General features: G+C 46.1%; 13 protein-coding genes across 13 annotated transcripts; 8 read left to right on the top strand and 5 right to left on the bottom strand.

Annotated features, from left to right (window-relative positions):
* Nucleotides 1–434: 434 nt before the first annotated feature.
* PSV08DRAFT_369164 (uncharacterized protein) lies at nt 435–2,240 on the top strand (the record flags this gene model as incomplete). Its single annotated transcript, XM_066093156.1, has 6 exons — nt 435–719; nt 772–857; nt 944–1,139; nt 1,179–1,641; nt 1,763–2,057; nt 2,096–2,240. The coding sequence occupies 6 exons, from the start codon at nt 435–437 to the stop codon at nt 2,238–2,240; spliced, it is 1,470 nt and encodes a 489-aa protein (XP_065949618.1).
* A 603-nt stretch (nt 2,241–2,843) lies between these two features.
* PSV08DRAFT_408091 (chaperonin 10-like protein) lies at nt 2,844–3,965 on the top strand (the record flags this gene model as incomplete). Its single annotated transcript, XM_014222070.1, has 1 exon — nt 2,844–3,965. The coding sequence occupies one exon, from the start codon at nt 2,844–2,846 to the stop codon at nt 3,963–3,965; it is 1,122 nt and encodes a 373-aa protein (XP_014077545.1).
* Nucleotides 3,966–4,508: 543 nt separating this feature from the next.
* Nucleotides 4,509–5,856, top strand: PSV08DRAFT_369162 (beta-lactamase-like protein; the record flags this gene model as incomplete). The annotated part of the gene is made up of 4 exons (XM_014222069.1): nt 4,509–4,836; nt 4,893–5,049; nt 5,103–5,211; nt 5,260–5,856. 4 exons carry the CDS (start codon nt 4,509–4,511, stop codon nt 5,854–5,856), a joined length of 1,191 nt encoding a protein of 396 aa, XP_014077544.1.
* A 344-nt stretch (nt 5,857–6,200) lies between these two features.
* Nucleotides 6,201–7,163, top strand: PSV08DRAFT_348797 (beta-lactamase-like protein; the record flags this gene model as incomplete). The annotated part of the gene is made up of 1 exon (XM_014222068.1): nt 6,201–7,163. The coding sequence occupies one exon, from the start codon at nt 6,201–6,203 to the stop codon at nt 7,161–7,163; it is 963 nt and encodes a 320-aa protein (XP_014077543.1).
* A 366-nt stretch (nt 7,164–7,529) lies between these two features.
* On the bottom strand, nt 7,530–8,361 carry PSV08DRAFT_244980 (AhpD-like protein; the record flags this gene model as incomplete). Its single annotated transcript, XM_014222067.1, has 2 exons — nt 7,530–7,736; nt 7,786–8,361. The coding sequence occupies 2 exons, from the start codon at nt 8,359–8,361 to the stop codon at nt 7,530–7,532; spliced, it is 783 nt and encodes a 260-aa protein (XP_014077542.1).
* Nucleotides 8,362–8,648: 287 nt separating this feature from the next.
* Nucleotides 8,649–9,746, top strand: PSV08DRAFT_173289 (NAD binding domain of 6-phosphogluconate dehydrogenase-domain-containing protein; the record flags this gene model as incomplete). The annotated part of the gene is made up of 3 exons (XM_014222066.1): nt 8,649–8,682; nt 8,734–8,909; nt 8,961–9,746. 3 exons carry the CDS (start codon nt 8,649–8,651, stop codon nt 9,744–9,746), a joined length of 996 nt encoding a protein of 331 aa, XP_014077541.1.
* Nucleotides 9,747–10,780: 1,034 nt separating this feature from the next.
* On the bottom strand, nt 10,781–12,074 carry PSV08DRAFT_218183 (uncharacterized protein). Its single transcript, XM_014222065.2, has 2 exons — nt 11,323–12,074; nt 10,781–11,265 (listed from the first exon to the last, which is right to left on the bottom strand). The coding sequence occupies exons 1-2, from the start codon at nt 11,995–11,997 to the stop codon at nt 10,996–10,998; spliced, it is 945 nt and encodes a 314-aa protein (XP_014077540.1). The 5' UTR covers nt 11,998–12,074; the 3' UTR covers nt 10,781–10,995.
* PSV08DRAFT_276867 (uncharacterized protein) lies at nt 10,785–10,962 on the bottom strand (the record flags this gene model as incomplete). The annotated part of the gene is made up of 1 exon (XM_066092536.1): nt 10,785–10,962. One exon carries the CDS (start codon nt 10,957–10,959, stop codon nt 10,804–10,806), a length of 156 nt encoding a protein of 51 aa, XP_065949617.1. The 3' UTR covers nt 10,785–10,803.
* A 1,032-nt stretch (nt 12,075–13,106) lies between the features above and the next one.
* Nucleotides 13,107–15,050, top strand: PSV08DRAFT_197442 (cytochrome P450; the record flags this gene model as incomplete). The annotated part of the gene is made up of 3 exons (XM_014222064.1): nt 13,107–13,352; nt 13,402–13,599; nt 13,652–15,050. The coding sequence occupies 3 exons, from the start codon at nt 13,107–13,109 to the stop codon at nt 14,783–14,785; spliced, it is 1,578 nt and encodes a 525-aa protein (XP_014077539.1). The 3' UTR covers nt 14,786–15,050.
* Nucleotides 15,051–15,617: 567 nt separating this feature from the next.
* Nucleotides 15,618–16,320, top strand: PSV08DRAFT_244976 (uncharacterized protein; the record flags this gene model as incomplete). The annotated part of the gene is made up of 4 exons (XM_014222063.2): nt 15,618–15,659; nt 15,707–16,061; nt 16,100–16,179; nt 16,309–16,320. The coding sequence occupies 4 exons, from the start codon at nt 15,618–15,620 to the stop codon at nt 16,318–16,320; spliced, it is 489 nt and encodes a 162-aa protein (XP_014077538.2).
* A 588-nt stretch (nt 16,321–16,908) lies between these two features.
* PSV08DRAFT_386463 (uncharacterized protein) lies at nt 16,909–18,007 on the bottom strand. The gene is made up of 3 exons (XM_066093461.1): nt 17,987–18,007; nt 17,697–17,861; nt 16,909–17,648 (listed from the first exon to the last, which is right to left on the bottom strand). Exons 2-3 carry the CDS (start codon nt 17,859–17,861, stop codon nt 16,950–16,952), a joined length of 864 nt encoding a protein of 287 aa, XP_065949616.1. The 5' UTR covers nt 17,987–18,007; the 3' UTR covers nt 16,909–16,949.
* Nucleotides 18,008–18,266: 259 nt separating this feature from the next.
* Nucleotides 18,267–18,941, top strand: PSV08DRAFT_369155 (uncharacterized protein; the record flags this gene model as incomplete). Its single annotated transcript, XM_066093155.1, has 3 exons — nt 18,267–18,386; nt 18,447–18,750; nt 18,841–18,941. The coding sequence occupies 3 exons, from the start codon at nt 18,267–18,269 to the stop codon at nt 18,939–18,941; spliced, it is 525 nt and encodes a 174-aa protein (XP_065949615.1).
* A 1,402-nt stretch (nt 18,942–20,343) lies between these two features.
* PSV08DRAFT_197439 (heterokaryon incompatibility protein-domain-containing protein) lies at nt 20,344–22,243 on the bottom strand (the record flags this gene model as incomplete). Its single annotated transcript, XM_014222062.1, has 2 exons — nt 20,344–20,739; nt 20,785–22,243. The coding sequence occupies 2 exons, from the start codon at nt 22,241–22,243 to the stop codon at nt 20,405–20,407; spliced, it is 1,794 nt and encodes a 597-aa protein (XP_014077537.1). The 3' UTR covers nt 20,344–20,404.
* Nucleotides 22,244–26,425: the final 4,182 nt, after the last annotated feature.

Raw genomic sequence — 26,425 nt, 5'->3', positions numbered from 1 at the left:
GAAGCGGATTGTTCTCCTACTTCTGAAGATTTGCTGTCCCTTCGCCTGTGCATTCAAGAGAACAACAACCCAATCCATGCTGACATCTTCGGCGAGGGACTGACACCACCATATACTATTCAGAATGAGCAAAGGTCCACCAACACACTGGATCAACCATCCCCAAGAAATATTTTCAAAGACTTACCCAGCATAACGAAAGCATCGCATTGCAAATCACATTGTCCACAATCAAAGACACTCATCATATCAAGCTACTGCGTATGATATAAAACCGGTGCAGGGATAGCGGAAGCTACTCTCGTAAATTCCCTGCCGCTTCTGCTTTGAGTCGGTACATGCGAATATTTCTCGATTCATTCTGCGTACATCTGCCTTTCATACACACTCCGACTCTGGACTTAGATAATACTCCTTCCTCCCTTCTCTTGATGATGTGCGCTATTGGGTCACTCATGGGACTTGAGCAAGATGTAGCAATTATGCTTTCTGCCCAAGTTGAGGAGTTTGTACAAGGGGACAAGCAAGAATCCCTTGATTGTCAAAGATTAGATCGATACAAATACGCCCTTATACCTTCAGATCAGACCCAGCGAGCGTCTCACGCACATCCAATATGGCTACTGCAAACCAAGCTACTCCTCATTTGGTTCAGGGCATTTTCTGGAAACCTCTATGTTGTCACGGATGCACTAAAGGAATTTGGGTTTTTAGTAAACGTGACTATTCGCTGTCTAATTCAAGTTCTAATGACAATAACAACGAAAGCAGGCTTATCGGAGCAGAATGACGGATATGCAGTCCGATACGCACTCCGAGAGACACCGGAAATTCCCCTACTCTGACTGGCATTCATGGTGTCAGTTTAATGTACCAAGAGGTACGGGTAGATTTCTCGATTTGCATCTGCCTTCCTAACCAAGAAGTATATTTACTCAAGTAGGCTTTTGCACTCCATATTCATACTAAGCAATTTGTTGACCGCTACATATGGAGCTAAGCCTGCTCTTCTAGCCTTTCAGGATGGCGACATCGACTTACCATTTCACGATAGCGTCTGGAATGCGCCAACTGAAGAACTTTGGCGAGAAAGAGTTTCACAATCATCGTATACCAAGCAGTCAAGCCTCAAAGCCGGTGTGACGCAGTTGATAGGTGGTGCTCCAAATCATCTTTAGAAGAATAGTCCATCTATGTTTTGGTCCCATTTCGCTGCGGTGGTGATTATGCATGGTATTTCCATCCACCTGTGGCATACATCGCAAATTTTACTGCCCATCACTGTTTCGTCACCATTTGGGCAGGCTCAACGAGACCTGAAGTCTTTAATCCTGGACCGGACCGCGGAAGCACTGAGTAAGTGTCACGAGCATATTTTGAGAGCGAGAGATGCACAATGTGTTCCTTGGACCGATTCTGAGGGCCCGTTACTATTCAACTGCTGCTCGATTCTGCGTTTATGTCATCTTCGAGCAGTTGCGGACATTGAAGTTCTAGGCGCGGCGCCCTTACAAACCAGCGCACTGGTCATCACCCAGGCACTGCATAACTTTCTTTCCACACCTCCACAGAGGAATGCAATCGTGGTCAAGGCAGTCGGCCAGATATTGGAGGGGCTGGTGTTACCAAGCACGGTTGGTGGTAGATTGTTTATTCAAAAAACAACTGCCTTGACTTGATGTATCGAAATTGTTATTCTTTCCGGGAACAGCTGTGAGTTTAGATATCAGTACGTATCATACTTGTCTAATTGCAATATCAGGTCTTTTTCTCATGCGATGGGTGCATTGGATGGAAATGCTCGTCAGAAAGTGCATCGAGTTGGAGCAGTCGGAAGCTATGCTCCTAAATCAGATACGAAACATTTGTCTAGAGCTTGACATAATTGACGCTGAAACAATCTCTTTAGCTGCTGGTATCGGAAGACAATACGCACCCTACCACGATGACACCTGGGTCTGGGGGATCACTCCGCGAATCGCCACCGTGTTGCGGGAGATGGCTGATCTCTGCGAGAGTGAAACAGATAGTAGTACATTGTCATTTGACCATGATGTGTGCGCAGGGATTTTAGTTTGACGAACCCATTAAGCAGCGCAACTTTTGGTTTAAACTCTACTGCAACATCTACGGCCAGGCTCGACTATGGAAATCTCATTTACATGCGAACCCATTTCGACGAAGCAAATATAGAGACTCTTCGTAGCAGAGCTATGTCCTGGAGATGCTTCTGTAAATGAGACATGATTTTTGCTCAGGAAAGCAGATATCCAGCCATTGTATAGTGAAATTGAAAGTTAACCTGCTTTGGCACCCATAGATAGTTGGCGCTAAGGTTTAGCAACACTATCTAGTAGGTGAGGAGTGAACATCTCGCTCGGAGCGACGAGAAGCATATGAAACGTCACTTCGCTTTACCTCAAATGCAGTTATAAGCACCAAGCAAGGTCTGCCTTAGCAAATACAGATTCTTCACCATGAGTATCCTATCCAGTTCCTACACTATGTAGAACAGGGTGCCACAGTTCTGACGCGGACTCTTCCCGTGCGCATTGAGTCCCGTTAGCTGGATGCAACTGTAGGAATTTCAATACCTCGTTCAAATTGGACTGTTTAATTGAGGCATGTCGCGATTCCTAAGCATTCGTGGAACTCCATGCGTAGGAGCAACTGTCGTGGAAAGAAGTAGTCCATCGGGATAAGTGGGGTAGACCGGATACGCTAACAAGCATTGTGGGGCAGTGCGGGGGTTCGACTATCTCCAAGCTAATGAATTCGGTCATATCAGAACGACGTGGACATACACGAAAGTGCCATTACTCGACAGCCATCTATTGAGCAGCATGATGCCGCCGTACAGTATCCCTTCTACGATGCGAGCGGCGGTGATTGAGGAATTCAAAAAGCCGTACCGATTCCGAGAAATTCCGACCCCGACAGAACCAACCGGCCATGACCTACTCATTAAAGTCTTAGCGGCTTCTTACTGTCACACAGACGCAGTATTGGTCGAAGGCAAGATGTCCCAAGATTTGCCTCGGATCGGGTGCCATGAATTTGCAGGCCGTGTGGTAGCCGCAGGCCCAGATGTTTCCAAAAGTCTCAACATTGCAATTGGCGACGAAGTCGGAGTTCCTGGCCGAGCGTATCATCCATGCGGAGTATGCGATGAATGTACGCTGGATCATGGCGACCCTGTGGGTTACTCGCCATATTGCCTCAAAGCAAAAAATCTTGGCCTTACAATGAACGGCGGGTTCTGCGAATACGCTTTGGTTGACAGTCAGCAAGTCGCACCTATTCCAGAAGATATGACAGCTTTAGAAGCAGCACCTCTTATGTGCGCCGGACTAACCATATGGTCTGCGCTTGAGCGTGTCAAAGAGGCCAACACCATTGCGATAATTGGTGCGGGTGGTGGGCTTGGCCATCTCGGCGTTCAATTTGCGGCTCATCTTGGAAAGCGGACACTCGCTGTAGACAGAGGCGATAAGCCTCTGAACTTGTTAAAAAGCGTGGTTGATCAGATGGGCTCTTCGACCCCGGGGAGCACAGTACTCGTGGACTCTCTTGTACGTGATCCAAAAGATGTGGTACAAGATGTTACAGACGGTGGAGTCGAAGCAGTCATATTTCTACCAGAGTCCCAGGCAGCTTTTGATTATGGCATTCAGCTATTGAGAAATCACGGTACTATGGTAGTAGTCAGTTTCCCTGATGAGCTAAAGTTCAGTGCCAAAGACCTCGTTTTTCGAGATATCAAGGTCATCGGGAGCTTGGTGGGACGCAACCATCAGCTGAGACAAATGCTTAATTTTGCTGCGAAAAACAGGATCAAAGCAGCCACGAAGTTATATACTCTAGAGGATCTGAATGAGCTTGTCAATCAACATCGTGTTGGAGTAGGCGGGAAACTTGTTATTGACATGGACCAAAAAGGTAAGAGTGAAAAATCTCTCACCTGATTTAGAGCAGGATTTATCATTCGTTAAATACATGAAAAAGACAGTGTTGTACCCCTTTCTGAGACAAACAGGCACATGTCGATGTGATAAGGGTTGTTTGCAACGCTACGTTGTTCATTAGCACGCATGTTTAGTTCTTACGAGGATTTGATCTTGCACGATCTAGCGTTTGGGCGAAGGAAATAAGACTGGAGAATTTGCAGCTATATGTTGGCTTTTTTTTGGGTACCGAAAGCTCTCGCCGAAAGTCTCTTCTGCCATGACCGCTGGTGTTCAGCGTACAGGCGGAGAGCGGCGTCTTGGGTGAAGACAAGCGAAGTAGACTCAAAGCAAGGCATGATTGATGTACCATTTGCCTCAAGAATGCGGTTTCTTTCTATGACCCCACATATCCTCCCCGCAATATTTCCCGGGATCCTTTCCGAGCAATTCTTGGCCATCATGAATAACTGAGAACTAAAAGTTACACTTCCAACATCCACATCTCTACAATTGCCTTGCTTTTATTTTGGCTTTGGAATCACGTCAGTCAATCGCCCAAAAATGGAGCAACCAATTATCATCCCAGACTCTAACTCAACTGTTCGGGTTCGTGCGATTGATACAACAACCACTATGGTGTGTGATTCGTCTGCCTTCATACGGCCGGTTATACAAGGCCATGAAAGACTGAACTTCAAGACGATGTGTTTCTTGGTTGAGAATGAATCGAAATCACGGCGGATCTTGTTCGACTGTGGCGGGAGGAAAGACTTCTGGAATGCCTCGCCAAATACTCGGAACATGATTGGCACTTATGTGCCGTCTCTCAGGGTAGAAAAAGGAGTCGACGAGATACTCACCGAAGTAGGTTTTGACTTGCAGAGTATAGGTCAGTCTCTCCAAAACATTTATCAATAGCGCAAAACTAACTGAGTGTGGATAAAGATGCCATTGTGTGGAGCCACTGGCATTGGGATCATATCGGAGACGCTTCCAAATTTCCACCACAGACCGACATTGTTGTGGGACCAGGATTTAAGAGTAATTTTCTTCCCGGATATCCGGACAACCCGGAAGCGTTTATGTTGTCCAGCGACACATCGTAAGCTTGTCATTCAACAACTCTCTTCTCAACGATGCTTACGCAAGTAACAGCGGGCACTTTGTCGATGAAATAACTTTCCGAGATGATTTGCGAATTGGCAAATTCCGAGCTCACGACTACTTTCGAGATGGCTCTTTCTATATTCTAGACGTCCCTGGCGTACGTATATCACGAGATGTTCAATTGATATTTCTACTGATTTTCTAGCACACAATTGGACACATATGCGGCCTCGCTCGAACGACGCCGGACACGTTCGTATTCATGGGCGGCGACTGTTGCCACTTTTTAGGAGCCTTCCGTCCATCTGATGCTGTTCCACTGCCAGATATAATCCCCCAAGTGCAATTGGACTCCACCATTCCTGCACCGTGTCCATGTTCCTTTTTCACAGCTTGTCACCCTTCTACAACGAAGAATGAGAATGGGACGGTAAACGACCATGAGGCAAGACGTAGTCCATTTTACAAAGTCACGCAGAGCGAAACATCTGCCTACACGGACCAGCAACAGTCGCAAGAAAGCATAGATTATTTACGTGTCTTTGACGCTAGCCCGGACATATTAATTTGTCTGGCTCACGACAACACGCTTCTTGATGTCTTCCCACTGCTGGCCACGTCACCTGAAAGAAACATCAACGATTGGAAGGTAAAGGGCTACAAGGAGCGGACGAGATGGGCATTTCTGAATGAGCTTCCCCGTGATGGCAAACCGGGAAGAGCACCTCTGGTTTCCGGGCAGTGGAAGAACGGAAAAAGAATAAGTCTGAGGGATGATTCTTATTTTCATGAAGTGGTGTAGTGTCACGACCAGGATCTGTATCTCTTTGTATTTATCTAGCTCTTTGCTGAGTTCCATGCGGTCTCAAACGTTGTATCTTCTCCTTCATGTTTTTAAGATGATGCTATAGCTCTCTCATTGCAGATTAAGATTATATATTCTCATTTCTGGATAACCTCTACTCTAGTACTGATGGTAGAGCAAAGAGTGACCCCACATAAAAATTTGGGGTAGTCGAACTACCTGCCAGGTCTCTAGTGACCATAGGATGACCCCACATTTAGATCCGTACCACCAACCCCACTGCGCAATCGATTCCAAATTAGCAAAATAAAACATCAGGCTCGAAGAAATCGATCTCATTTATGTCGCCACCAACTAATCAATCTCCAGCATGTGTCAGGGTTTCCGCTCTAACGGGTGGGCATCTGACCCTTCCCGAGTACCTCTTCGTGACCGACGCCGATGCATCTAAACGAACGTTGGTACCATCGATGTGTTTTCTAATAGAGAGGCGCGATCCAATCCAAGACGGCAAGATAACTCGAATAGTGTGGGATCTAGGCCTCAAGCGGGACTTGAGTGCCTACGAGCCTGCTATGCAAATTCATATCGCCAATCGCCAGCCAATTGTAACCGACCCAGACGTGGCACAGTGTCTGCGAAATGGAGGACTCGATCCCACTAAAGATATCGACATTGTTATGTACAGCCACGTACACTGGGATCATGTCGGAACACCATCAGACTTTCCGAATTCGACTTTTATAGTAGGATCAGGGACGCTTGATCTTCTTGCCCGGGGCGCTCCACCTCATTATCCGGCGAACATTTTCGACTCGAAGATGTTGGATGAGTCGCGGACCAAGGAGCTTCCATGTGCCCATGAGGCAGATGAGATCTATGCACGAAAAGAGCTTCAGACTGATCATGAGTGGAAGCCGGCGTTTGGATTTCCAGCAGTCATCGACTTCTTTGGGGACGAAAGCGTCTTGATAGTTGATAGCCCTGGTCATCTACGAGGGCACATCAATGTCTTACTCCGTATTGACAAGGACCGTCGCGTATATCTTGGGGGTGATTGCTGTCACGACATCCGCATTTTGGAAGGGACCAAGGACATTGCGCTTTATGACGATGGCCATGGTCAGCTCCGGAGCGTTCATATGGATACAGAAACTGCAAGAAAGACGATTGCGCAGATTAAAGAATGTTTGAGCGAGTCGTCTGAACTGCGGAAACAAAATACTAAGGTTGAGGTGGTGGTGGCTCACGACGGATCATGGATGAGGAGAAACCCACATTGCTTCTTCCCTGGTTGTATATAAAACGGGAGAATAATAGAAACGGTCTAATCCAGCTTTTCATCACCTCGAAGACTACAGCAGAGCGTACTTCTGAAGCTTCCTGGAAGAGTTCCTCACAGGGAGCGTAGAAACGCTTTATATTTAACATTTCCAGATTGCTGCTAGCTTCCAAGGTGTCGAATGGGAGAGATTTTCCATGGTCACTCTAGTTCTCATGAATAAGATTTTCAATGCAATTAATATAAGATGATAGCAATTGAGGCAGTCCAACTCGTCAACGGACCCACCGGATACGATGCCGAATCCGGTTATCTATCTACCCCCCATCTCCTCAAGCTAAACTGGCCGTACCCGAGAACATGCAAACGGTTTCCAACGAAAAAAATATCATCGCTTACTTTTGAGCTCCTCAGCAAGTATTGGATAAGCTAGATTAGCTGTGTGAATGCTTAGCTGTGACGCAATTTCAAGAACCTCCAGTATTTCTTCCACAGCCGCTCCATACCGCAGCGCATTCCTCATATGCTCTTTCAGTCCTGGACGATACAGGTGCGTGGCGGCGGCATCGAATGCGCAGTATATCAGTTCTTTGACCTACGCAGGTTAGAAAAATGCAAAGAGCCGCTCCGTTCGAGTAGCTCACTTTCGGTTCTAGTACACCTAAATTTTCGTTCTTTGGGTCATCAGGAAGCCATGGAACTGAGGAAAAGCTGGTGTATGCTGCGAAGAAGTCCGGATCCAATGCAAGAAATTCTTCCCAGAAACTATGCCAGTAGCCACGCTTCCGAGTGAAGTCTTCCTGCAACTGAAGCTTTGAAGCGTCCAAAGGTTTTCCTGCCGTTGGGTGACTATCGTACAGCCCTTCCTCCTTCATAACTTCTACTAACGTAGGGACACCGACGTTGCACGCGTGTATGCCGAGCGTAGATGTAAGCTGGATGACTTCTTTGATTTCTGCGCCTGTGGCCCCATTAGCCAAAGCTTCCTTGATGTTCGCCTTAACACCTGCCGCGTACAGGTGTGTTGATGAAGAGTTGACGGCCAACGCAATGAAACTTTGGACCTTGGGCGAAAGGTGCCTGCTGTTTTTTGGAACGGCCTTTAATCTCACACTGGCCTTGAAGAATTCTGGATCAAGTTCTGAGAACAATTTCCATGATTCGTCCCATTCCCACTCCCCCAAATTCGCGACGAACGTTTCTTTTAGTTCCTCATACATTGTTGTATTTTTGGGAAATCTGCAATGTTCCTGAAATACTAGGCTGCTAAGCAGTAAGGTGGGGCATGTAGTACTAAGAAGTATATATACACCAGCACAGCTTTCCCCGCAAATAAGGTACTGACCCCACATTGTATCCCCCACGACTCTTTACCCCAACTGTCACCCAGAATGGGAGAGACCTATAGTTGCTGTATCACCTTCTCGATACTGTACATCGATATTCTCTACCTCTAGTACTACCTCTGGTACTACCTCTCGTGCTTTTCTTCGGCCGTCTTGTCAATATGGCCTTCGATCGTACATCAGTAGCATTCATAGGTAAATCCAGAGAAATCCCAGAAGATCGTCCTGCTAATGCAAAACCTTCAGGGCTTGGTGTGATGGGCTATCCTATGGCTGTCAATCTTCGCAAAAAGATGAGCTCTGAAGTGACACTGTATATTTGTGATGTCTCAGAGATAGCCGTATCCCGGTTTCAGGCAGAAATGAGTGGTAAAGGTCCAATAAAAGTGGTAAAAAATGGCTTTGAGGCAGCAAATGCTACCGTAAGTCCCCATTGCATGACTAAGTGCTAGTAACGTTCCTTAAGCGTTTAGGATATTGTACTTTCCATGCTTCCTGGTGGCGCTGCTGTCAAATCAGTCTATTGTGATCCCCAAACAGGTATCTTAGCTGGGGCCAAGGTTGCATTTCAGAAGTCGCATGCTCCTAAACTACTCATGGAATGTGGGACAATTGAGAGCGATGTTATAGCAGACGTGGCAAAATCTGTTTCAGATACAGCTCGTGAGTTGGGAGATGACAACTACCTCAGTTTTGTTGATGCGCCAGTGTCTGGTGGTCCCATGGGTGCCGGGGCCGGTACATTGACTTTCATGGTCGGGACAAATCGACCGGATCATACTTTCGATACCGCAAAAGATATTTTGAAGATGATGGGATCTCCAGGCGGTATCTTCTTGTGCGGCGATATTGGCGCCGGAACAGCATTCAAGGTCATCAACAACTATCTGTCAGCTATTACTAGTTTGGCAGCTTCAGAAGCTTTGAACATTGGATCAAAACTCGGCTTGGACATTGCAACTTTAACAGATGTCATCAATGCCAGTGGAGGACAGTGCTGGGTTACCTCAAAGAGCAACCCGGTTCCTGGTATACAACCCAATACGCCAGCTAGCAGGGACTACGAAGGAGGTTTTCGCATCGAACTTTGCAGGAAGGTACTCAAGATGGGAAGTGAGCTGGCTGCCTCTGTCGGTGCACGCACAGTTCTCGACCAATCAACACTCAAAGCATTCGATGAGTGCATGAACGATCCTCGCTACAGTGGGAAAGACGCTCGCGTGGTCTACAAGTGGCTCAACGAAAGCGTTACTTCATAAGCAGTATCGCGACAAAGAGCAAAAGCAAGCGTAGGATGTTAATTCTCGAAATTGAAAGAGTTTTCCAGATGAATCTTTAATGGACCAGAGATGACTTCGGCTGTTAATAGCTCTCCTTATTCTCTGCGAGAGAACAACCTTTAAGATTTTGTAATAAACTTTGCTATAATATTGATACGATTGGAAATTTGCGTGCAATTGATGACAGATAAGACAACTGATTTCAATTACCGTCCTGCATTGTAAGTACCCTTTGCAATACTAAGGGATGGTATCTCCAAGCAAAGCTCAGATCTGTTCTGTTGGCTGCATGTAGAGTTATATGTTTGCCCACGTGTCGAGTTCTTTAGTAAGACGGTGGCGCGTTAAAGAAGCATCGCAGCTTTGATCCATGGAAACTACCTGGTTGGCGAATTGACTATAATATTGTATTATACGCTGTACACCTTTCTGAGGGTTCGCTTGTGGTAAAACATGCAAAATCTTAACATGTTGCACGCCTGCTCCAAACTGGGCAGACGCTAACTTTGAGCCAGTCATATCATAAGCTCATCATGTCGCACTTGCCCTGCTATCTCGGCTAAAGTAGCCACATATGCTCACTTAGACAGTTATATCAGCTTGAAAACCTCTTCAATCACAAGATCGCTCGCCAATTTCTCCCCCTTCATCCACTTGTCTTCGTACAAGAAACATGGTGTCAGAACCGAATATATTCCTTTCCTTCCGTAGGATAAAAGGCACACACCCACCGTAAAGAATGACAACATCATCACCTGCCTTAACCGCCTTGGAGGGAAGTACGAAGTCGCCGTGAGTGGTGCAGTAGAGCTTTCGATTCTCAGTCGGTGGGTGTCCCATGGTAAATGTGATGGACTTGAAGCGAATTTTGCATCCGTCCATATGGGGCAGTAGAGCTTTAAACTTCCCTCGTAGTTTGTCTTTACGCTGCAATGCTGGAAAGCTAGTATGGCTTTTGGCGCAAGTTTGGCTTTCTAGTATGTACAATTTTTGCATCTCAGTACTCTCGCGGGTTGATACTATAAAAGGCTGTTGATTAGGTTGAACGACGATATAATCGAGAACTGTAAGCTACGGAGGCACGGTCCGCCGAATTATGTCGCAAGTATGATCCCATATTCTGATCTTGAACATCACTCCGAAAAGAATGACAACTACTGATGTCACAGCCTCTACCATTCTTGTCATCCATGCTCTTATTCACCTTGGCGCACCATCTCCGAAAGTTCTAGACGTAACTCTTAACCTGCTCCTCACTCCACTTCCAAAACTCTCCGGCTTTGCCGTCAGTCACGTAATCTTTCCTGAGATCCACGATTCTCCCCCAAGGAGCGATCCATTGCCCTTCCTTGAGCTTTGCTCCATCAGGTGATAGTCCCGCAAATAACTCTGTGTAGGCGCCGTACACGGGCTCATGAAGGATCGGTTTCATTATCAACCCCATGAAAAAGCCCGTGTTTCGCTGTAATTCGGATTTGAGATTTCCTGGGTTGAATGACTTTTACCCTATTAGACCAAGCAATTATGCGCAAGACGGTAGGAGAGCGACACTTACAGAGCTTACAATACCTTCATCTCGGAACCGTCTTTGATACTCAATGGCGTACAACGAATTGCCACCTTTACTAACCGCGTACTTGTGTTGTGCCGACTTGTCCTTCTTGTAATCCAAATTCTGCATGTCAACTCCTCCTGGTGGCGCGAACATATTTGCGACGATTGAGGAAGCCCAGACCACTCTCACGTCTCCAGCCGGACTCGACTTAGCTGTCTCAGCAAGCAATGGAGTGAGTAGCTTTGTGAATAGAAATGGTCCTAGACAGTTTGTCCCCAGCTGCAATTCGTACCCCTGTTTCGTTTGGCTGCCTTGAGGTGGTGTCATAACACCGGCATTGTTGAAGAGAACATCGAGCCTCTTTTCTTTAGTCAAAAACTCTTCGGCAGCTGGCTTAATGCTCCCTAGGTCATTCAAATCCAACTTTAGGAAATGAAGATTGCCCTTTGAATCTGGATGACGTTCTTTGATCCAAGACATGGCAGCATTTGTCTTCTCAGTTGACCTTGTGGCTAAGTAGACATTTCCATTACGACTGTACAGAAGCCTTGCAAGCTCCTTCCCGACACCTGCTGAGGCACCAGTAACAATGTATGTTTTCGATGAGAGGTCTGGAAGTGATTTTTCGGTGAAGACGGGCGGCGGAGGAAAGTAAAGTGAGAGTTGGCTGCCCATTATGACACTGTATGAAGGCTTGGATGTTTGGTTGTCTGAGTCTGATTGTTTTGCGGATGATTTGTTGGGAATGCTCTTTCTTTTTAACTCTTTAAAATACAAAGACCATGTCTCGCTATTTATTGAGCCACTAGTCTATGCTTACTAGGTGGTTTTGGACAAATCGGTCCTATTTCCGGTCTCAACACGGCTTAATAAGCAGTAGCCGGACGAAATTTTACGGAGAAAACAGAGTGCACCTCTGATTCGATGGGCAATTTGCCAGAGGGTATTAAATGGCTCGATACGGATAGAAACCTTACCGCTAAGCCTATTTCAGCGCGGATTAGGCCTGTTTCGTCGCCTCATAGGTACGGCCTAGAAAGGGGTGGCTGCCCTGCAACCCTAGATCAAACCTCTAGCGCTATGTCACCGCATAGCGTATCCAGTCGGCCACCAGATTGGAAGAGCCTGCGAACCCGCTGCGAAGGCCGTCGTGCCTATGCGCATAGCCTGGAGGAGAAAGTTGCAGTATTCACTGGCGCCAGCAGCTTTGTTAGCTGAAAATGAGGCTCTGGTCCTTCTTGTGTTCAGTCATGTCGACTATACGCTTTGTCTATGACTAGGATATTCGTTGCGATGCCCAAACGTAAGATTTTCGGCAGTCTAATTCGGCATAACTCCGTCCGCCGTCTGCCGCCTCTGCGCTAATGCAGCTAGAAGCTTTTCACTGTGAGTAACATAATGTGGTGTCGGGGTGCGGTGTACGGACAACAGGACGTACTTACACAGTATGCAGACTTGTTGAGGTCGCAGGTGGGGTGACGACAATAGAACAAATCACCGCTTACGCTGCTGGGGCATAAAGGCGAGAATGTTACATCTGTGGGTCTGCCCTCCAGTTGTGAAGTTCCCTGCGCGGTTTGAAGCTAGCCTCAGGGGGCGAATTTCGTACTGCGCATCGTCTGATTGGGGCGGGGAAGCGAGGTAAGACGCGCCGCTCCACCAAGCGATTTATGGGTGCCTGCTTGCAGCGTACTCGCCGACGTTAAATGTACTTGCCAAATTTTTATTAACATAAAGCTCGGCGATTGATCTTACATTCCTTTCGTGGGCCATAACACAACACAATGGGTGTCTTCACGCAAGGTACTGGCCCATTCGGTGAATTCACTGTGAAACCCTTCACCCCCGTCATCATTCTCGCCGCATTTGCCTCGTTCCTCGGGCTTGCAGTCGTACTGAACGTCTTGAAGCAATTGCTTTTCAAAAATTCCAACGAGCCCCCGCTCGTATTTCACTGGTTTCCAATCCTTGGAAGTACAGTCACATATGGGATTGACCCCTATAGCTTCTTCTTCGCAAATAGGGCCAAGGTGAGTAATGCGCCGCTTTGTTGGGCCTAAGGGTGCTAATGGCAGGTAGTATGGAGATGTTTTTACATTTATCCTTCTGGGGCGCAAGGTGACAGTGTGTCTGGATATCAAGGGCAACAACTTCGTTTTGAACGGCAAGCTGAAGGACGTCAATGCGGAAGAAATCTACAATCCCCTCACTGGACCCGTCTTTGGCAAAGACGTTGTATACGACTGCCCCAATTCGAAACTCATGGAACAGAAGAAGGTGTGCATAAACTCCAGACTCTACTACGTTGCCATGCTAACACCATTGGCAGTTTGTCAAGTTCGGCCTGACAACCGACGCTCTCCGCTCGTACGTGCCCCTCATCACCAGCGAGGTCCAAGACTTTATCAAGCGGCACAAGGCATTTAAGGGACAAAATGGCACCATCAACGTCACCAAGGTTATGGCTGAGCTCACAATCTACACGGCCTCACGATCCCTTCAAGGACAGGAGGTGCGCAATATGTTCGATTCTAGCTTCGCTGACTTGTATCACGATCTGGATATGGGGTTCTCTCCTATAAACTTTGCGTTGTCATGGGCACCACTTCCTCATAACGCTGCTCGCGATCGCGCTCGGGAGACTATGATTCAGCTATACTCTGAGATTGTGAGGAAAAGGCGGTCCGGCCAAGTCAGTAAGAAGGAACACGACATGATCTGGCATTTAATGGACTGTAAATACAAGGACGGCACACAAGTCCCTGAGCATGAGATTGCAGGCATCATGATAGCGCTGCTTATGGCTGGCCAGCACTCGTCTGCCTCCACCATCGCCTGGATCATCCTCCGTCTCGCCACCAAGCCTGAGGTGGTCGAGGAACTCCTTGAGGAGCAAAGGTCCGTACTTGGGGTTGATCTCCCCCCTCTTACCTACGAGAATCTTGAAAAGCTCCCTCTGCACGCTCAGGTCATCAAAGAGACGCTGCGTATGCACGCCCCTATTCATTCCATTATGCGAAGAGTCAAACAGCCCCTTGTTATCGAAGGCACGAACTACGTTGTACCCGCTTCCCACAATGTTATGTGCTCCCCTGGCTTTTCTGCCCAGATGGATTCCAATTTCACCAACCCATCCAATTGGGACCCACATAGGTGGGACGCTGGCATAAACAACCCTGAGGAGGTGGATAACAACGAAGAGATGATCGATTACGGCTGGGGTGTGGTCTCTAAAGGGACCAACTCTCCATACCTCCCCTTCGGCGCAGGTAGGCACAGATGCATTGGCGAGCAGTTCGCATATCTACAGCTCCAGACCATCCTCGCCAACTTTGTGCGCGAGTTCAAGATCAAGAATGTCGGTGGCAACAAGGACATCATCGGGACAGACTATAGCTCCATGTTCTCGCGACCGCTGTCTCCTGCCATTGTAGAATGGGAGAGGAGGGGCAAGGAGCTATAATGAGCATGTAGTTTAAATCTGCATATCATGAAATTAGCATTGTAGGCGACGTAGTTTAGGTGGTAGATCATGTCGCACGTGCTGGTTAAAGCTAGGGGTAGTAGACTTATTAAGCCTTGATTATCATAGGCAACAGCTGAACATATATAATAGTAATAAAGTCGCCTAGAAGCGCAAATCGACGCAAGCAATTTCACCTCTAGTGAAGGATAGATGGGCAAATACATATCGTTGGTGGAGAGCGTGTATAGCTGTCAGAAAGAGTGAGGAGAAGAGTGAACCGGGCTGGACTACATTCAGATAGCTCTTCGATGGAATCTCGATAGAATCTTGGTTCTACTTGGAGTATCCAGAGTCTGAACACCGTCCAAGCGGCACTCAGACAACGCGCTCAGACCCCTTGGCCTAACCCTCTCATAAGTACATATATAAAACAGCATTATCTTTTTATGCATTGATCTTGCCATTTATATTCCGATATCCCTAGAATACAGCTCTGCCATCATACTTCTCAGCCTCCTATAAGGATAAAGGCTTACCTCACTTCCTACGCGTTTTCTTGTTAATCAGAGTCTCACTCAGCATTCTTACTTCTTCTTTAACGAGACTGTTTTGCACTACACTTGAGTCAAAGACCTAGCTTAGCCTTTTAATCTGCCTATCGCCCTAATCAGCAACTACCTAACGTAGTAAAAGTGTCAAAGTATTGGGAGCTAGGGAGAGATTCTAGTAAGAGACAAGGGGAGATATATAAATAAGCTTTGGATGCTTTCAACAATATAACTACTCTTATACCTCACAGTCCCTGCTTTCTAGCGAAGTCAAGAGAGTAATGAATTCTCAAGAAACCATTCTGGACGATATGTTGTATCACGTATGCACTTGTATTGCATGATTGGTGGTTATTACTAATCGTCTCAGAATTACAAAGACTCTCTAGTAGTCAGGGACGATGGTGTTTATCCAGCTCTAGAACTAAAAGAGATAAAATCTGCAACTAAGGGGTTTGGTAACAAGAAAAGCGACAAGCAGTCCAGCAAATGCAGGTCGCGCGAGACAAAGAAAGCAGCCTCGTATGTCGATGCTAGTAAAATTGTTCTCTCTACTCATCAAACAGTACTAAGAAGCCGTGTAGGACAATATCACAGAGAGAGTGGTACCGAAGTGTTAGATCTTCTAGGCAAAGCGAGAGACATAATAGAGCAGCAAGAACGCATTTCAAATGAGATGCACGATGTGTTCCCCTGTCTTCAAGAAGATCTTGAACAACTCACTCGTAAGAGCTTGCCTAATAGTGGTAAAAATGTTATGTAGATAGGCAGATATTCATAGAGCTTACGGCTCTAATAAGGATACAAACCGTCCTAGGAAAAGATTACGAGAACATTTACAGGGTTAGATGAAACTCACCCTACAATCACAGTTTATATACTTTGTCTTGCACGAAAATCCAATGAACAGTTTGATAATATCTCTAGTTAGAGTCTGTCCACATGTCTTGAATTTTACTACATTCATCTTAGGTTACGTACTAAGACTATTCCTAAAGCACCATAACGCTGCTCACATAAAATTGACGACTCAGTAATTTTGTTCAAAGCCTTTCAATCAAAGCGATCAACAATTTCTGCTAACGCGACACCAGATAACGCGGAATACATAGTTTTTCTTACCTTAGGTAATGTGCGCAATACGCTGTTTATGATCGCTCTTGCGTGCTAGAACAATGAACACAGGGTTGAACCACGCCTCGCTGAAGCCAAGCCTTCGGCAAGATGACACGTTGCTGACACCCTTACCTAACACTACCGACAGCTACTTAAAGGTTGGTACAGTTTGACTGTCTGAATGTCCTCTCTGCTTTCCACAACTACGAAGTCGTTAACGTAATCTCACAGCAGCACAGAACGCACAACAAAGTCGCCACCTCAACCGACACAGAGCGTTTCCTACTACAATCCTCGCAGCCACGCCGTCATTTGCGCGAGCGCGCTGCTGCGGGTCGACTCCGTCAGCGTTCCCAGCGAAGGCCTTTTTGAGCTGACGTCACTTTAAAAAAAATGTCAAAAGTGGATTGGGTTCTACCACGTTGTTACACTGAGGCAGATAGCATAGAGAGAAACGTATAGCCTTCTTGCCTACTCTAATGGTATACATTCGCCGTTCAGGCTAGAGTTATTATAGGCGCAGGCTCAGGCTCCATAGGAGCTACAGTATGAACTCCATCGCAAAAAGGACAGGAGAAAGCTGAAACAATACGAAACCTGTGTGTGTATCTTTTCGACGTTGTTCCGGATGGATTTCCACACTGTGGACAACCTCCCCCAATACTGCCCCCAAACACCACGTTCGAGCAATTGCGGGATCCAGCATGAACATAATGGCAATGGTCGCACATAAAAATGTGCTCAGAGCCGTCTTTCGCCTTTGATCCCAACCCACTCAGCAGAAGGTCGGTCGCCAAGTCCGCACTTGAACGGAGAATTTCTACTATGCTCTCATTTCGTATGGTTGACGTTAGTATGGAGTGGCGACCCGCAACGGCAGCAACTACCAGACCCCGCAACTCTACATGAGCTGGTACTTCTATTGACGTGTTGTCGTAGGTAAAAGCAGCAATGACGGCCCAGTCGTCGTTCTCAACGGCCTTTACGGTATTTGCGAATGATGTTCTTGCAAGATCGTAAAGGGATGCACAGTCGTACTTATCAGCAAGTATAGCGACTTGTGCATGAAGGAGGGACTCGGACGTGCTGTATTTAGAGGCGTTGTAGCCTGCTTCGTAGAAGTACGACACCATGCAGTCAACAGCATCAGTAAATTCGATATCATCCTGTAAAGTAACCACTCCGCTGTCTGTCTCCTATAATCTAATTAGGGCTTGAATTTGTCTTAGATTATAACTACTTACCTCGAAGCCGATAGTAATAGCCTTGCGAAACCATTTGGAATGACAGCTTGCAAGGGCTTTATGGATCTGCCAGCTCTTATCGCCAAAGTTCAGGGTAAGATCTGATAAATTACCACATGTCAAGTAGGCGAGGTCGCGAACGTAGTTTTCAAGATTTATGGCCATCTAGGGTGTTGGATAATAGATTGATTGGCTAACTATCGCAGTGGGAGCGCGAGTACATATAGGTGAAATATTTAGTGGCTGGGCCCAGCCACCCAACACCTTTACCTTCACCTTTTACATTTAACATAGGAATCAGAGACAGAGTTTGTAATCTGCAGCTTGTCGAACAGAGAAGAGAGTGGTTGATGATTACCTCGCGACCTGCCACACTTCATGACGAGTGTCAATTATGTCGTGTAACAGAACTATTTCGCTGTAGCCCAATGACCGAATGACACGAACCCAATCTGTATGCAGGCTTTTGCCAGATGATAAGGGCCCTCGGATAACCTTTCGATCAAAGAAATACAATATTGTCAAAATCCAGCACTGTCCATTTAAAGCACTATAATAAGAAACATTGCTATGGATCCATACGTTTGTTCTAAGTTCAAAATTTCTGATAAGCTTTATCGTGTGGACTATCCGACAAGTCGAATAACCTTCTCCAGCACTGAGGGGTTCAGCGCTATGGATACGACGAAGGTTTATGCCGCCAATGAATTGATTGACTTCAAGCAAGTTATAATGAATCAATTCACGTAGAGTTGCCGAGCCGGTTTGCCATTCATCTCTCTCTTCTCCGACCGACAGCATGCCGAGAATTGGGGCTGTAAAGAGCCTTGGCGCGGATGTCAAAGCCCAACAGGTGACTGGTCTCTACATGTGATCGATACAACCGTATTGAAAGTCACGGGCTGCTTCTTCAAGCTCAACGATTTGATAGAAGAGCTTAGTCTGGCGATTCTCAACCCTGCCGTGCAGCATATTCGGGGTGCCTTTCTACGCCTTCATCGCATTCCCGCAGAAGCAATTGTTGAGACAAGGAACTCTAGAGAGGTCCGAAAGGGTAATTTCCAAATGCAATCTACATAAGCTCACTTTTGTTCAATAACAGATCGACAGGACAGATGTGAGCAGCGATACTGGAAGGAATCAGATTCAGGAGACGACCTAGCAGAGTACAGCGGCAGCGAATGGCAGGCAATGCAGGCGAACTACAATACAAACTTTGAGAAGAATATAGAAAATAATTGGTAGCGGTAGACCAACATCATCTTACTATATAATTTACTTAGTCATCATTCTATGTTATCTATGGCGATGGCGGTGTAAGCCATGACAAGCGCAACAGGGGGTACACCAACGGCCCAACTCGATTTATATGTCTATTGCGTGGTATGATTATCATAAAGCAAGCACGTTACCAGCTGCGCGAGCCTGCATTAACAAATCTCAAGCAATTCATCTTTTACATCGTCCGCTACCACGTCCGCGCTACTAGGGCTCTACAAGGTCCTAGCGCAATTGCATGCTCTACAACCTATGTTCGGCTTGTTAGTACCACCTAGGCTATTGGCTCCAGCACATCTAGGAATATTCCCAATTCCAAAACTAAACTCTTTTAGGGAAATTGCAGTCTATGGACAAGCCCATGTCCGCAAAATCGTTGTGTTCTTCCTATCACTTTATGTATCTAACTGTTAGCGCATCACCAAGAACTAAGTATCTTTGTGTCCACAGCTGTAGCCTATATATCCCAGTGCGATATTCCTATACTGTGAGGGCGACTTCGCGCAGTGCGGGTGGTCAAACAAAGTAAGAAAAGAGCGATCTATCTGAGGTACAGAAATCGCAGATACTGAGCTAAATATGGGCGAGATCTAGGGGATTTACTCTAGAGATCGGCTAATAATAGCGGAAGAACTAGCTGGAATAGGCTGGTCGAAGCTGCCAGCTCTAGCAAGCTAGCTGAGACAAATCTCTTGACTAGTAATCTGATTGCTAGTCAATCAGCTTGTCAATCCTGCAACTTGTCAAGTGAGTGAAAGGAAGGAAAACAACAAAGAGAGCAAGAGAAGACAGCAGGCCAAACTAGTGGCTCAAGTGGCTGAGGAAGCCGGTTGGGCCTGAGACCTGACAAGAATCCGGATGGATTGCTGATCACCAGCATTCTGCTGAATCAGCCGAGTATTGATCGATAATCAGTAAGTGATGGATTTGATCCAATGCATTAAGATTATGGACCAACAAATCGGTCTAACATCGATCAATTTTTATTGTAGATCAGTTGTGTAGCTTACATCTACAACACTAAAAATATAATACTACATTGAGAGGGTAGGGTTTAAGTTTGAGTAGGATTAGGTTAACAATAACGCAGAAGATGTTTACTCTAATACGCTGAAATGCGTTGAGAAGACTGCTTTCAAGTTCTCTTTTTATGACTAGTACAGGGTAACACTATATATGCTTTTTTGAGGATATACATATTATCTCGGCGTGATATTGATTAGAGGACAGAATAAACTTTACACAATTAGGCCTCTAGAGATTAGCATTCTATTGATTCGAAGCACAGACTCCAAATAGAGAATTGAGGAAGATCTTTCAAAGAATGATTGTCAGGTTGGAATACTTGATGTTTCTCCTAGAAGAAAGCTAAAAACAAACTTTATTCCGTTACTTATTGCAAATAGCTACGCTTTATATTTGAATGCAGCCTAACGAAGCTGAAACTCCTTCCATACTTTCTTTGGTGCAGGAAGTGGTCGCCATACTGTTACAAATGGTCGTAATCCATCGTCATCCAGATTTCCAAGCCTCAATCCCCTAAACTCGGAAACTGTCATCATATCACTATCCATTTCACCAAGACCCACTCGCTCATATACTCCACCCTCCACTTCCCGAATCACCAGAACATACAGTCTTTGGAATACCTCTCCTTCAGTGGTGTGAAGCAAATGTATCCCAGTGCACTTGGTATCCGGAAGAATGGGTGTAGTGCAAGTTGGCGCGAATCTCCATACGGATGGTTCTTTGTCTTCGAGTTCTACTATTGCATCATACTCCAAGGTAGAGGAAATCGTCCGACTTCTACGGATTCGCACCGGGAAGGTCCAGGTAGCGATATGCAAAGTGTCGGAAATCTTCATGCTCATGTCGTCGTAGGCGTGACAGAATTTCTCCATGTTAACAACGCTCCCATCTTCAAGCTGGATTGAGATTTGAAGATCCTTGTTCGGGCCTAGCAGGTTCCATTGCCAGTCTTCTATTTCCCATCTTATCTTGCTTCGCCAACCTGTCCAGGACCAGGACGGAAACCCCTCACGCCGCTCTGCTGGTGCAGCAACCCCCCAACATAATCCCCCCAAAAATCCAGTGAGTGGAGACAGTTCGTGTAGACGTGGCTTTGATTCCCGACCAAGCCTTCGTTGTGAAGATGCCGAAATTATCGGCACGCCAGCACAATGTAACACTCGTTTCCGGCTCCTTGCAAAGGCGTGTAAGACGCCAAGAAACCCCTTCAAGATGTCAGTGGGATCGGTCAACTGCCTTTCAGTATATTCTTCAATTCTTTGGACTATCTCCCAGTCTGACGTGCCGATTCCTCTCGGGAACATCCCAATGTTAATTTTGTCACAAAATTGTGCTTTGAAACGGTGACCGTTCTGAGTATGGAGGCTTCGTAAGGGGAGGATGAGAGCTTCACAACAGTACATGCCAGAGCACTCGAAGTATACCTGACTGTCGGTGAAGATAAGTCGTCTGGGAGAAAGAATGCCTTCTTGATAAGTCCAGCCTCGTTGAAACCATTTCGAATGTCGTATTTCGTCTCTTGGATCCGGGAGAGACGATACTAACATGTGTCCTCGGACTGTTCCGTGCGGTTGGGGTTGTCTGCATCTTTTTCCGACACCTGGGAGGCCGTGATTGGGGGTTGCTCCTGCAGCGGCAATAATTGTGAGATAAGCACAGCTGTAGATCAAGTCCATGTGCCCCACCTGTTCCTGCACTTCAGTTGGCTGAGACTGATTGATACAAAACCGGTCTATCCAGAGAAATCGCATACCCAAGGATTGAGTAATGACAATAGCGTCTTCAATAGTTTCAGGCAGCTGAGGTGGCAACACTCGAGAAAAGTCTGGACCTCTCTCACCCGCTCCCCATACATAACTTAGAGCCACGTATTGGACTCCAGAGCCATGAACAATTTGTCTCGTCTCACAATCGATTACTTTAAACGAGGTGATTGCAGAGAGCGGGGATGTGATGAACTTGGACGAAAGTGGTCCATCTCCTATACCACATGCACTGGAATGATTGTCTTGGCAGTAGTTGAGCCAGCTTTTGATCAATTCGGGGTCGATTTTGGGTCGTATAAGTCGAATGACTGGGGCATGCTCTGATTGTTTGAGTAGGAAGGCTGAGCTTCTGTCAATGGCGAGCATGGTTGTATCGACAGCTTGCCAACCCCTTTCCGGGATTCTGTTACTGCTCAAGGATCGAAGCTCGTGGCTTTTGGAATTTCCTGCTTGCGCTGGAACGAGTTGAAGCATAAGTTGACAGAGCGAACAGCTATCGATGCTCCAGTTCTCTGTCGAATTCAGTTTGTAGTGTGGTTTACCCACTCTTGTAAGATGTTTCGTCCGAAACGCCTTGTCTAGATCGATACGTTTACATCTTTTGCAGAGGTCAAATCCTAAGACGGATGCAGCAGAAACTAAACATGTCAGCAACGCAGAGTCAACGATAAACCCTCCATACCTCGTCTTTTAGGCTGCGATCGCCTGGGGGGCGGGTGTTCACGTCTTTTGGACACCATTTTGTACACGATTGCTAGCTATACACAGTTAAAAGCACAAGTTATCTAGAAAGAAGATAAGGGAAGCAAGCCGAGCTTTTGTCTTCATCGTACTGCGCCCTTGCGCAAACTGCGCCGCCTCCTAGGCCACTGAACGAAGATGTACTCTGGATCTAAGACGCCATTTGTTCCAGATTTGCGCCAACAGATTGTAGCTCCAATAGGTGCACTGTACTGCAGTGACTTGGAACGGTGATGAGACTTCCAAGGCTATTAACGAAGGTGGCTACAAGCTCAGGGATATACCTTGCGGCCACCCCACCCAAAGGAGCCACTCAACTCAAAGTCGCGATTTCTTCGACAACGACGATTGTATTTGCCACTTATTACATATAGAGCTAAGAGAAAGCGCTGCGGCTTCTACGACTGCTTGTTTAGCTTCTTTTTCTGTTGAAATAGCTGCGCGCTGTGCCTATAGAGTGTTACGATCTCGGGAAAGGGCACACCTAAATGAACACCTCGATGACACTCAAAATGATTACGCCCAGCGACTGTCAGCAGTTTGGAGGATCGAACCTAAAACGCCGTGCCGCAATCCTTCCAACCCCGCCACAGTCACGTGACTATTCAGCAATAAGCAAGCGCTCAGCATTGAGCGGGGACAGCCAGTCACAAAGAAAAGAGACAAGCAATTAACGGTGCTCAGTACTGAGTAATATATTGCTCAACACTGGGCAAGCCACACCCCCTAGTATATAGCATTAGGCATTGAGCCCTTATGGTTCGATGTGTTCAACTTAAGTTACGAGTACAAGTACAATATATAAGTTACTTGCAGAATGTTTGTCCAATCAGAAGAGCATCTTAACCGCCACAACAAGCATCGTCGATCGCTGTGACTGCAATATTAACAGGCCAATTTGCTCAGACGAGTCCGTCATCCAACAGTTATCAATGCTCGTTCCCGACTTTTCGTCGCGTTTCAAACGGACGTGTAACTACTTTTTAACATTTGGACATCTATCCAAAAAATGCAAAAAAGAAACAAACTCTCCAGCGGGGAATTGAACAATTGAACCCCGGTCTCCCGCGATCTGTCAATTGCTTGACAAGCGGAAATACTGACCACCATGTCAGTGCGCCGTCTGCCATCATATTAGTTAATTTTTCCGTTCTAGGCTACAGCAACCCGAAGCCAGAGCTCTGTTTTTGGGTATATTAGCTTTGTAGTGGCAGCCAATGTTTCATCACCCTTTTATGTTGAGCCCCTTGGCATGTTAGTAGCGCTTAGTGCCTTACAGTAGCATCGCAGCGTTTAATGGTCAACTCTGACTGGCTTTGTGCCAGGCGGTCGCGAATGAGCTCTCCGGCTTCAACATTTGGCACTTTAGGCTCGCCGCAGTCACCTAGCTTGTCGAGGACAATCTATTTTTGGCTAACTGTCAATCTAATCCAATCTGGAGGTTGAGATTAGAGTGGATTAATTGTTAACAAGTATGATGGATAAATTAGTATTAGGAGAGTTATATCTTTGTTTAGTTTTGCTTGAATTGAAAGAAGAAGAGAAGTATCATCTGTCGTCTTGTAGATGAATGCGACTCGCGATTGATGCCTCATTAACGTTCCTCAGCCGCCAGCTTTATAATATAACTAAGTTAGTGGTGAAGTAGCTTAGATTTACTTGTAACCCTATATAGTAGCATAGTTCGTGCCAATCTCGCTTGCAAGTAGCTATGCCATATTATTGCTAGAGTACATACTAGGACTCATATGCCTGCCGTAAAAGAACCTAGCCCAACAACTAAACGCAGGCAAAAATAGAACTAATAATAGCCTAAGCATCCTATATGTAGATTACTTCTAAGACTTTATAAGTAACTGTCTTATATCCAACTTATAATAGAATACATTTCTATACATTGGGTAACGATGCGCGGCTAGAAGGAAGGGGAACTGTACGTGGATAGTAATATAACAAGGCCAGTATGACTTTGCTTAAAGAGAAGTGTCGCAGGCGAGACTAGCGTTAGAGACAGTAGACACTAATATAATTAGTAAAACATTTAGCAAGGCCTCAGGTCTTTCTTAAATCAGTTTAGATATACTAAATATATTCGTATGCAGGTTTCACTTTGAAAGATATATGATATACCGCCTCGAGGTTTATAAATATATCTAGATTTGTATCAATATTAATTATCGTAGCCAAATTTATCCCAAGTGCCAATTCTACGGTGAGGTCTCTTTTAGAGATATAAGCTACTCAGCTGATATCTCATAGAATCAGGGTAATCCAGATTACACACAGATTCTGTAATGAATCGATTACTAGAAGCTATTATGCTAATAGTACTCGATATCTATCTATGACGCTATAGATTACGCAAGCTACTACTAGATAGAATTATCTAGACTCTACTCCAGCCAATATATATAGTAGTAGGATAGCTAAGTAGATAGAGGGCAGAGAGAGGTACACTAAGACCATCAGAGGGTCTATCAGGATCAATCCACTCCTCTCCTAGAATCCTCTGGATCAGACTGCCTCTGAGTCTACTACGGACAAGTAGAAGGCAGAGACCTCTACCTCTGAGTCGATAGTAGAACAAGCATTCACCCTATATCCTGACAATCTTAGAAGACATAGGGCAATGGTGGCCTATAATCGTGTGTCGTGCCACTTTTTAATCCCTCTTCCGTGATGTACACACGTCCAAACCTACATATACCTAAACCTATACATATCTACGCATACACAATAAGTTACAATATATATAAAAAAATAATAATAACTTATAGCAGCTCGCACAAGAGCCTCAGGGCTAGCAAGTGATATTAGAGAAAATTGTGTCTACCTTAATTCTAGTAAGCTTTATACAGTATAGATACTTAATAAGCCTTGGATGAAGGGTGTACTTGCCTCCCTGCTTTTCAAAGAAGGTCTCAACATGGCTCAGAAAATTGCTTCCATCGTTTGTTATGGCTTTTTTGTTGTTGAGTTGCTCTGTTGGCACGGTACAGGGCCGGGACTAGGCCCTTAATAGTGCAGGGCTGCGGGATACACATGTCGCGTTGCGATTCGTGGGTTGTAGTGTGAATAAGTAACGACATGTGCGCATGGCTCTAGACCATGCACCTCCGCTTTTCTCTTAGCCAAAGTGCGGCTCATTAATGGGATTCACCTCAACAACGACGTACCATGGTCTAAAGGGGAGCCATATCTCGAACCACAATAAACTCTGCTCTTCCGGTCATCTAATCCAGCATTGAGAATACAAGCACGGGATCAATTTGATATGACAAGTGTATGCAAGCTAGCAAGGTCCATGCACCCACTGCACCTGACAAATTTGGAGATTGCCCATTCAAGCAACCAGCGAGGACCTGACCCAACTTCTAACCATGGCCGCAACACCGAAATATGACTCCTCAGTCATCTCATGAACAAGCGTACCAAGGCTCGCACGCGGCCCCCCTCAACCCGTCAATGGGACCGCAACTCTGGGACTGCACAGCCCAGCAACCACTCACTTCAACCATGGTACTAGCAGCGATGACCACCAAACCATTGTCTCAACAATCAAAAGATTGAGTCGCCCTGCAGTTTTTCCTTGTCAGCCATAAAGACTGAGCAGAGCGCGGAGGAAAAACTAGAAAAGACCCGACCCCCCAACAGTGCCTCTCTATATGCACGTATATCTTCATAAATGGTATCCCTCTTGTCGAGGGGCTCCTGTCGGAAGGATGACAAATCTTCTTTACTGGGGTTGAGCAGGGGGTCCCTACCTTGCCTCAGAACATCCCTTGCACCAGGCATACCGCAATCCTGATAGTCGAACCACAGTCATTGTCACCGTTCTGGAGACAGGCCGTAGGTTGAGTATTTGGGGATGCTGTCTACCCTTGCGTATGGGACGTTTCGAGGGAGGAAGGAGTA

Source organism: Bipolaris maydis, assembly GCF_028858645.1.
Source record: "Bipolaris maydis strain C4 unplaced genomic scaffold PSV08scaffold_3, whole genome shotgun sequence".
Classification (NCBI taxonomy): domain Eukaryota; kingdom Fungi; phylum Ascomycota; class Dothideomycetes; order Pleosporales; family Pleosporaceae; genus Bipolaris; species Bipolaris maydis.
Note: the sequence above shows the minus strand (reverse complement) of the source record. Positions and strands in the feature narration are given on the sequence as shown.